At 29.7% G+C, this 11,604-nt stretch overlaps 1 protein-coding gene across 1 annotated transcript; it reads left to right on the forward strand.

Moving 5' to 3' along the window:
* The first annotated feature begins 6,030 nt into the window (after positions 1-6,030).
* LOC132943245 (U-scoloptoxin(01)-Cw1a-like) lies at positions 6,031-11,215 on the forward strand. Its single transcript, XM_061012136.1, has 4 exons — positions 6,031-6,403; positions 7,073-7,267; positions 10,710-10,852; positions 10,992-11,215. The coding sequence occupies exons 1-4, from the start codon at positions 6,326-6,328 to the stop codon at positions 11,101-11,103; spliced, it is 528 nt and encodes a 175-aa protein (XP_060868119.1). The 5' UTR covers positions 6,031-6,325; the 3' UTR covers positions 11,104-11,215.
* The last annotated feature ends 389 nt before the right edge of the window (positions 11,216-11,604 follow it).

Below are 11,604 nucleotides of genomic sequence, written 5' to 3' on the forward strand. Positions count from 1 at the left end.
TAGAGAGAGTACATTGAAATTATTTGTCTTGACAAAATTATGTAAGACGATGCCACGTGGGTTATTTGAGCGAAAACCCCAAGCATTGTGTTTAGCATTAAAGTCGCCACTTATGGTAAAATTATTTGTAATTGTATTGAAGTAAAATGCAAATGTAGCATTCGAGATATTGTGGCGTGGAGGAGAATAAAAAGCACCTACAGTAATGGATATGTTATTTAGTTTAATTATTATAGTACACGATTGTATATAATTGTAACAGTAATTGGTAAGTGGTTGGAAGTGGATTGAATTTTTAATAAAATATTATATATTATATTTAATATTGAAACACCACCATGCGCTGTATTGTCAGGGTGATTAGCTTTTATTATCTTGTAACTTGGTATGAAGATATGTGTATTTCCGTGATAAGGACAACGTCAATACGTGTATCATATAATAATAGAAAAAATAAATATTAATATTTATTTCTTAATTAATATACATTGTAATTGTATTGATAGATATTAATATGATTCAGTACGTAATAATTTGTCAGTTTGTCCAAGATCTGCAGAGATTTGTCCCACTGTGTGGCGGCTATACCGACCCTGTCGCATCACACAGGTTTGCGCCCTGCAGCAAACTCGAGTGCACTGCTGTTTGCACGATGAGGTTTAGTTTGGTTGTTTTCAAACTCTAACGTCACGATCGAAACTCGCACCGGGACGTACTCGATGTCGGCCGAAGTGAACCGCACTGCGAATTGCGATGTTCGGCATCGAACTAGAACGGCGTATCGACGGATCCGCGAGATCTGCACGGCTTGACTGCTGCACGTCCGCTTGGGCCCGGCCGAACCTGCAGCGGCGACGAGCGGGTGGCGTCTCGATCTTGACTTCAGTGGCAACATGTGTCATTATTGCCTCGACCGAAACAGTTTGCATCGAGTAGCCCACAGACGGTGGATCTGTCGATGATGTCGGCTCTTGCGTCGAGACGGCAACCCGGATACCCGATATCGGATGCATCACCCACAGAAGCAGTCTGCACCGCGATGTTCGGCATTGAACTGTATCGCCTGCGGGACGCCGGACCGGCGAAATCACCGCGACTTGCCGACATGATTTTGCGGGTCAGGCCATTTCTTAGCTCGTCAAAAACTCGGTACGTCGCGATCGATTCAGCGGACGGTGAGCGAATCTCAACTTCGGACGATGTATTCTGTACTGCAAGTGCAGCGATATTCGACATATTAATAGATATATTTACTATCTTAATATAATATATAATATGTATTAATATAGTATTATGTGTACATTATGAGAAGTGCGTTATTACTTTTAGAATATTATAATGAATTATTCGTATAATGTTCATTGTATATAACAATTACACAGAAAAAAATAATATACTGCGTGACATAGAAACGAATAATGTAATATATTTTAAACAAGATCTTTATAAGCTTTTGTCTCGGGAATAAGTATATTAGTATATTAATTATTATTGTTATATGTTGATTTTAAATTTTTAAAAAGTGTGCTCAATTCCCGTTTTCCAAACGTATTTTAAATTTAAATTTAATTTTAACTCATTAAGCTATATAATCCCATTTATGTAGGTACAATATTAAAATAATAATTTGGTGATCTTTATATTCTGTTACCTATTTGTTTAATATTGACTAATGACTAGTATGAATTTACTTTGAATAGAACCGTTATAAAAACTTAATTAGTAAAGGTATATACAAACAATCGTAACCGCGGACAATAATTATATACTTATCTTAATAGCGTAACAATTGTAACTATTAACTGGTAACTAACGGACAGACACGACGATATTATGTTCTATGGGTGGATCCGATATCTGGATACTATAGGAAAACAGAGGAACAATTAATTACCTAATAGTTGTTTAAAGCTTAGAAAATAATTTTTCCAAACATCGTTTACTGAATAATGTAGATTAAAATATTAGATAACTAATGAAAGATTTAATACTTAAATTAAAATATATACATTTTTAGAGGGGCTAATTTTAATATTGGTGAGGCTAAGCCCAGCTAATATATTACAAGTTTAATAATTATTCATTTGTACTAGGTATACAGTAATTTTAGCAGTAGTAAGTATTCCAATAGTTCTGGATATTCGGTCTCGATTAACTTTTTGGAAGTTTGATTTATTTACAACTACTTAATCAGTAATTGTTCAAAGAATTATGATAAATCATAGATTAAAACCATTATGTCACGAATTCACGAAAATAGGCTTATATTATTTTATATATTAATTCATTTTTTATTTCATTATTCATTAATCAATTTAGACACTTAATACTAATAATACTCTGTTATGCTTAATGATATACATGCATAATGTTTATATCATTGTAATATTGAATATTTACCATACGGAGATCAATAGACAATAATATTAGATTCTGAGCGAAGCGATGAATGTATTGATTTTACAATGATGTGTGTTTTTTTTAAAATATTTTTTATATTTTTTTGTCTGTCATCATCTTTTAAGACAGTAAAAGTGCTTGGATTTTCTTCAACAGTAACTTTTCTGATAGTAAAGTGAATCTAGTTGTTACTTGGGGAGGTCAAAAGTAAAAATTTCCCAGTAGTTTTCAAAAGCGACGTGAAAAACAAAAGAAAAATTAAGGAAAAACGGGAATTTTTACGCAAAATCTGTTTTTGAGAAAATCGATTTTGGTTTTTGGTGTAACTCTAAAACAAATGACCGTAGGGACATGAAATGTTGACTAAATGTTTATATTAGCATTTTCTATACACTATACAATTTTGAAAATATTTTGACTCTTTTTGAACTGTTTACGGACATTTTCAGTTTCCATTTTTTTTGTTTTTTTTTCTATAAATATCAATAAAATTTTATCTGTTGAGTAAAAAAGCTTGAAAATTTAATAGAAGGCTCCTAGGTTATTGTTTCAAAGGCAAATGAAAAAAATTTAAAATCCTTAGTCACGGTTTTTATTGATAAGCATTTAAAGTTCAAATTTTGACAAAATACTGAAAAATCACGAAAATTAGCAAATTATTTTGAGTTGAGAATTCATAAAAATTTTTCTTTTTAAATCTAAGATTTGAAAATGTAATATTAGATTAGTCATAAGTTTGTCTACCTTTATCAAAAAAAAAATGTCTACAAGAAACTTAGATTAAATCTTTATGAGCGTCTGAAATTTATATTTTTACAACATTTGATATTCACTCGATTTCTCATGTAACAATTTTCTTGTTTTATTGTAATTTATTATAAAACGAATTACTGTAGATACTTGAAAATTTAACTGAATGTTTATATTAGCATTTTATAAAATTTTGAAAATATTTTGACTCTATTCGAGCTGTTTACGGACATTGTCAGTTTTCAATTTTTTTAGTTTTTTTTTCTATAAATATCAATAAAATTCTATTTGTTGGGTAAAAAAGCGTGAATATTTAATATAAGGCTCCTGATATATCGTTCTAATAGCAGTTGAAAAATATTAAAAATACATAGGCACAATTTTTTTTTATAAGCATTTAAAGTTCAAATTTTGACAACATTTATCAAATTTATAATTTATTAATTATTTTGTAGTTAAAAATGTATAAAATGTTTAACTTTTATGGCTAAGGATTGAAAATTTAAAACAAGGCTCCACGTAAATAGGTTATATATAAATTACTTTATTCACAATAATATCATCAAATATACTTGGTAAAATCATAGGCTGACTGACCGTTTTCGCTCAGAATCGTTTTTCTTATACAATGATATTATATCATTGAATTCAAATTTAACACCATCCATTACAGTGACCCACTTGTAACCTACTGTACAGCAGAGTGACATCCACTTATCCACCTTTTTTTAGTTTAAAATTAATACTAATCAAATGCTGCCCTCAAAGAATGTATTAAAGAATAGTTTCCTTCACCATCGCGTTATTTTTATGTTATTTATTATTTATTAATTATTATGTAATAATTATTAATTATCCTATATTTTACTTAGATATTGTGGTTAAAATACTGATTGTAAGTTTTTCAGATTAAAAAAAACTAATAGCATTAATACAGATAAACTATACCGTATACCTTGGTAACACGTATGGTTTTAGCTGATCATTTTATTTAATTCCAAGATAAGATGGGAAGAAAATGAATAACATTCAATTACAAATACATTATAGTAAAATAAATACATTCATCGCTCCACTCAGAATCTAGAATAAAAACAATGTATTTTTTGAACATTATTTTGAAACGTTTCACTGATGGACGATTGTATAAAACCCCAGAATAGGACAATGGTATAACGCACATTTTCTTTTATCAGAACATCTACCTAATTATTTTTCAAGGAATTATTTAATAGGTATATCGTATAATTTACACGATAACATCGATTCAAAAATTTTCCATTGTATTCAATAGGTATTCAGTAAATAATATTGTCTTTTGTATGTTCACCTCGCTCGTCTTATAACATAGTATTTAAAAAAGATGGTCAAGTAGGCAAGTGGGTGTCGCTCTGCTGTACAGTAGGTAAAAAGTGGGTTACTGTAATGGATGGAGTTAAATTTGAATTCAATGATATAATATCATTGTATAAGAAAAACGATTCTAAGCGAAGATATTCTGATATTACTAAGTATATTTGATGATATTATAGTGAATAAAGTAATTAATTTATATAATATAACCTATTTACGTGGAACCTTGTTTTAAATTTTGAATCCTTAGCTATAAAAGTTGAACATAAAATATAAATGTTTAACTACAAAATAATTATTACATTTTAAATTTGATGATTTTGTCAAAATTCCAACCTTAAATGCTTATAAAAAAAAGTTGTGCCTATGTATTTTTAATATTTTTCAACTGTCATCTAAGCAATATATTAGAGCTTTGTATTAAATTTTCAGGCTTTTTAAGCCAACAAATAACATTTTATTGACAATTATAGAAAAAAAACCAAAAAAATTGAAAATTGACAATCCTCGTAAACAGCTCAAAAAAAGTAAAAATATTTTCAAAATTTGATGTTGTATGGAAAATGAGAATATAAAATAATATTCAGTGATATTTTCATGTAGGTATCTACAGTTATTCGTTTTTGATTTACAATAAAATAACAAAATCGCTTCATGAAAAATCGAGTGAATATCCAATCTTGTAAAAATATGAACTTCAAACGCTCATAAAAATTTAATTTGATTTGCTTGTAGACATTTTTTTTTTTTTGATAAAAGTAGACAACCTATGAGGAATGTTGTATTACATTTTCAAATCTTAAATTTAAAAAGAAAAATTTTTAAGAATTCTTAACTTAAATTAATTCGTTAATTTTTGTGATACCTAACCAGTATACCAGCACTTACCTTCATAGTTCCGTTGAAACAGGTATGATTTAGCTTATAAAGATATGATTATTTAACTACCTGTACAATAAAGTTAATCTAATTCTTAGTATAGTTTAACTATATTTCCAGTTATTTTGTAAATATTTTTCCATCAAGTATTGTGTAATGATTAATGTACCTACCTATGTTTGTATATTGATGTAGTCTATAGCTATACTTCTATAATCTATACTCAGCTGCAATATTCTAAACATACATTATAATATATATAATATGCACGTCACGCGTTACATAATAATATGATATAAAATTATATTTCATCTCATAATACTATACCTATATTATTATCATGGGCGTATCGCATATAATATATTATATAGCTGGTTAGAAGTATTCGATTCACACGCACGACATCCCGACCCCAGTCAAACGTGTACGTAGTACGTATCACTAAACCAAATATATATATTTATATAATAATATTATTTTAATAAATTAAATAGGTATATAATAATAGTATGTAACAACAATCGCCGAAGGAATAAAAAAAACCCGTACATGGTCATACGACAAACACACACACACAAACTCATATTATACACCTTTTTTCAGAGGCCGACACCAATGTTTACATCACGCGTAACGCATGTCGCAAGACCTTTCCCGCTGCTGCTGCGGCAGAATAGCGTCGGATAAGTCTTGGGTTAGGAGGTAATGATATAATATACGAACGTCTCTCCGTCGGGACCGTGACTTGACGAGCGCACATGGACACAGTCGTGTCTAGCCGTTTTTCGTGTACACACCGAGAACATAAATAGTATAATAATATTAAAATCGAACGCCAAAACACAAAATCAATAGCAGAAAATCGCAGGATACAATTGTGATATCTACCGTATAATAACACTTTTTAAGTACACGAATATTTTGAACGCTGTGCGGAATCAAAATGTCTTTCAAAACGATAATCGCTGTTGTAGCGGTAGTCGCGATATGCTGCAGTTGCAACACTGGAGCTCTGAAACAGGTAAAACGTGCATTTATATACCTGTATCGTATTATTTTACATTTAATACTAGCTTTCGGTAGTTTAGGTAATTAATTAATTAATTAGTTTAATTATATAACCTGGATACATGTTATATCGGTATGATTATATGTTTTTTAAGCTCAACGTTGATTTTCAGTATATGAATTCACATATACACATGACACACGTGTCGTTAATTAAAAATGTTAAATGTACCTACCAAGTACAATATAAAACCAAAAGATACAGTCAAGTGCCCATATGGCATATATTATATAGTACAAAAGCTGCATCATGGGTAAGATATGTCATTTTTATAGGTCAGCCATTTTTTACGGTACTTCGTTTAGATTGCACTTTATATTCAGTCATGTAGATACATTATAGATAATATGCATATTTTACTGATAACATTCAACTCTTCACTCAACAGACATTCACGTCAGTATTATATAATAAAAATTAATTTTTTTAATATGGGATTCGGCTGACAACGCCATAAAACTCCAAAAAAGAGTGAGAAAACTCATATGTAATTTTATTGGAATTGCACGACACAGAATTTCTTGATGGTTAGAAAATAACACTGCACAGTAGCCAGTAATGCTAGTTTCTAATTTTTAAACATTGTACCTACTGATCGTGTTATTATTTTTCTGCTCACAGAGACAAGCGTATTCCGGCTATTCCGACGGATACACTCAGAACCACAAGGACGAAAGTCACCAAGATCTGAGTAAAGTGCCAGGCACACCGGGAGTAGACTACCCAATTTACCACGCGGTGCCAGAGACAAGTTTTAATTGCAAAGACGTACCGTACGCACCCGGCATGTACGCCAATGTGGAGACCGGATGCCAGGTACAGTGGCTTATTGATTGTAAAATATACGGGAACATCTGACTTAATATTTCAACGAGTTACGACTTACGACTATGGTATAGGTCGAAGGTACTTACAATTTAAATTACACCACGATCAACTAGGTATACAATTTACAAATGGATTGTATATAGGTATGTACGTAATGTCATTAATTATTGTCTTGCGCGCTCACAATTTCGTGCGATGATTTCAATATAATACAATAATTTAATAGTAGTAATAGTAGGTACCTATATTAAAACGAATTTGTTTAACTAACAAAAAAAAACTAATAAGTAATGTGTTTCATTGCAAAATTGTCGAAAACCCGTTTGTATGAAGACGTCATGACTCATTCCACGAAACTTACTTCATTCTTATATACAGAAATACGCGTAATATAATATGTACCTATTCGATATGCGAAAATTACATTTGACCCACATCTAATAGAAAACCGCCTCACAATGGGCAATATCATTATATTATTATAAATTATACATATTGGGTAATTGGCATTTGGCAATAACATATTATAGAGATAGTCCTGTAGAGTGTAGAGAAATAAGAAATGCAACTTTTTATCGTCACGCATTGCACTGTTGATATTATTATGATAATAATAAAAGAGAACGTCTTCTAAGTAAGTACTGAAAAGGAAAGTATATCAAACAATTTAACTTCGGAATAATCGTATTATTGCCTTTTTTTCTCTAAACTTCTCCTTCGTTATGTTTAAATATTGACTTTATGCAATCATACGTCATGATATATAAATATATTATAAGTAATAAATATTAATTTAAGCCAATGACTAAACAAATTCGTCTTAACAAAAGAATTACTATTATAAGTTATAACAGCTACATTTAATACGTGAGTTGTAGACTTATGGGTAGGTTGACGCAAGTACGCAACATCTAAACTATATACTCATCATTCCATCTATCTATATTAATACAATAATACCTTCTACCTAATTAAAACGCTGATACAAATAATCATTATATTCTACTATTATACTACCTATCTGTACTTTGTACCTAATTAGTGCCATAATTTGTAAGAGGTTTTATTATAATATATTTAGGTGAAATTTCACCCCAACAAATTTGGGCGATTGTAAACTCGGCCCGGGGAAAAAAAATATTCAAAAGGTCTATTGTAAACTCGGCCCCAGTTTTTTTCAGGTAAAAATTATTTAGGTGTAAACTCGGCCCGAGGTTTTTACAGGTAAAAACGATTGACATGTAAACTCGGCCCGGATTTTTTTCAGGTAAAAACGATTGACGTGTAAACTCGGCCCGAATAAAAATATTATACGTATGTACTTATAATATTTTTGAGAACCATTTAGCATTACCCAGAGGACACCACGAGGAGGTGATTCTCATTATCCTCCAAAAATTATTTTCATTTTCATATTATTATTCATAGTATGAAATGCGTTATATAAATGTAAAATTGCATGTGTAAAAATTTAAGTAATATGTTTCATATGTTGTAAAAAAATATAAGTAAAATGTAATAATGTAAAATGTGTAAAAATATAATAACTAATAATAGGTTATAATATAAATTTATTTTTCGAAGTGAAAAGCCATATGTTTGACGTATTCAGTCACCGATATTTCCTTATTTTTATATTTTGTAAGTGTTTTTTCCAATAATTCTTTTTTTTTTTTGGTTTTTGTGTTTTGAAACTGAAATGGTGCATTTAGGCTATGACAGAATATATATTGGGGTGAGTTGAATTGAAACTTGCATTAAAATGTGCATAAAATAATTCACATGCATTGGTTGTTAAATGCGTATCAACTAAAGCACAGGCCCACACATCAGGCGGAAAAATAGCGGTTTTCCACGTTGGAACTCAACTATGCTTGCCATCGTGACGGTTGTGTAAACACTAAACACTAGTGAAACGTCGTTTCAAAAGTCCGATACGAAAATGAAATTATTTGTCTCAATGTTTAAATATATTTTAGCATTCGAACAAAATATTGTTCACGATAAGATATAGATAAGTACGTTATTTATTATTTGCAGATAAAATTATGTCGTGATAATTATATATTATTGATCAAAATTATCGGGCCGAGTTTACAACCGGACCTTTTTTATTATCTTAAATTTTCCGGCCGAGTTTACAATCTACCTATTTTATTACCTAAAATGTCCGGGCCGAGTTTACAATCGACCTATTTCACTACTTAAAATTTCCGGGCCGAGTTTACTACAAAAAAGGTAACCACGGGCCCAGTTTACATTTGCCCACAAATTTATAGCATAAATTTATAATTTATAATTTTTAACACATTTTATACATAGATATTAATATATTATACATTATAAGTTATTATATACATTTAATACATGTGCAATCTGCCAACGAATATAGCTCATCGATAATTATTTATTAGAATTATTTAAAACGTACAAATATATTACAAAAAAATACTAAAATATCAATAGTACTTTTTATAACTGTTAATGGCTTATTGTACTAATTATAGGTATAATTAAGCATAATTAATCAATGGCACTTATAATAAAAAAAACTATAAAGTAAATGCAAAAACATATTAAAAATTAGACCAATGGCAATTTTTTTTGTACTAAAAAAAATATATTCAAAAGTACATAGGTAGGTATCTCAACTTTTTAATTGGATAAATTACTCTATTTTAATTCTTAAAATCGATGTTTTCTAATTGCATGTAAAAATCATTATCTACATTCTACGTCAAAGTGCAGCGTGTGTAGTTTTTTCGTGACAGAACTGATCTACGCGAAATACGAGTGACATATTAAATTTTAATATACGACTATACGAGTACAGTAAGGTTGTAAGGAGCAACAAATATAATTAGAATGATCAGTTGTGTACAGTGGCGTGAATATATATATTTACCTATGACAATTATTGTCATAGGTGATTTTAGTAGGCAAGGGGTGACCTTTGTCATTCTATAGTTATTTTATGAAAATTTGTTTAATAGTCAACAAAAAAACTATACTTGGTGTATGGTAAGGTGATTATACGAAATAGGTGGTTGTCTACATTTCATGCGGAGGAGTCTAATGTCATAGGTACAATTTTAGACTTCGGCGCCACTGGTTATGTAAATAGTAAATACTGAACAATTTTAAATTAAAATAAATACAAGTATCTAGATAGGTATATTAATGATTGTGAATCAAATTTTTATTTGTCGTATAATGGAACTGGACGCTAACTTTTATTTAATGTCTCATATTGATTGTTATACATTACTCCCCTTTGGGTATTTTACCACCACTATACATTATTACAATATGAAATAATGGGAGGGGTTGAACGTCATTACCTCTGTGGATATGAAATTCACCCCCCCCCCCTCAGAACTAAGATCTCATTATTCAGTTTTTCAGATTAATAACATTTTCTATATTTTAGGCTTACCATATCTGTCACGACGGTCGTGAAGGTCATCAGGGAGCGTCTTTCTTGTGCTCCAACGGCACTTTGTTCAATCAAAAAGAATTTACCTGCGATTGGTGGTACAACGTAGACTGTAGCAAGGCGACATATTATTACGAGTGAGCATATTATCTTAATTTTTCATCATCGATTTCAAAAAAAATATTAAATTTATTCCAATTACTTTTTAAAACTAGCAGAAGGGTTATATTATAAGGTATACCTACTTATATATATATATATATTTTTAACTTTTAGACTTAACACGGACGCAGCAAAAAATCCATTCGCCCCAAAACCAAAGGCAACTGAGGAACCGTACAAGCAACCATACGACAATTATTACCAGAATCCAAAGTATTATCTGTAAATGCATTTATTATATTATTTAAACACATGTTTCTTTTTATGTAAATAAGGTGTAAATTGTTTATACATACTTATAAATTTTACAATAATAATCAATAATATATTTATTATTATATTGATGTAATGATATATCCAGTGACTGGTAATTGGTATTATGGTCACCATCTTCATTAGTCAATGGTATTAAATATTACTAAAAGTTATAGACTCATACTATTTTCATTTTACCATTGTACTATATTATTATAATATAAGCTTCAGCAGTCCCGGCTCCATAGGCGTAAAATAAAGGAAACGCATAGGCATATTATTAATATATTGATATATATTAATATATTAAATTATCTAGACACTTAATTTTAGTTTGATGAAATAATGACTTTTTTAACAAAAATTGATTTATTGCAAATAACATAATACCTAATCAATGCAGATAATTAAATCTAAAAAAAATTGACAATTTATTTTGTTTGGTTTTATTTATACTAACCAGGGTTTAGCA

The sequence above is a fragment of the Metopolophium dirhodum genome, chromosome 4 (genome assembly GCF_019925205.1).
Source record: "Metopolophium dirhodum isolate CAU chromosome 4, ASM1992520v1, whole genome shotgun sequence".
In the NCBI taxonomy this organism is placed as follows: Eukaryota; Metazoa; Arthropoda; class Insecta; order Hemiptera; family Aphididae; genus Metopolophium; species Metopolophium dirhodum.

What these genes read in the sequence shown, in the direction of transcription:
- LOC132943245 (XM_061012136.1), top strand. Translation starts at nt 6,326, where the DNA reads ATGTCTTTCAAAACGATAATCGCTGTTGTAGCGGTAGTCGCGATATGC. An exon ending in ACACTGGAGCTCTGAAACAG is followed by an intron (nt 6,404 to 7,072) that starts GTAAAACGTGCA and finishes TTCTGCTCACAG; the next exon opens with AGACAAGCGTATTCCGGCTA. An exon ending in AAGGCGACATATTATTACGA is followed by an intron (nt 10,853 to 10,991) that starts GTGAGCATATTA and finishes TTTAACTTTTAG; the next exon opens with ACTTAACACGGACGCAGCAA.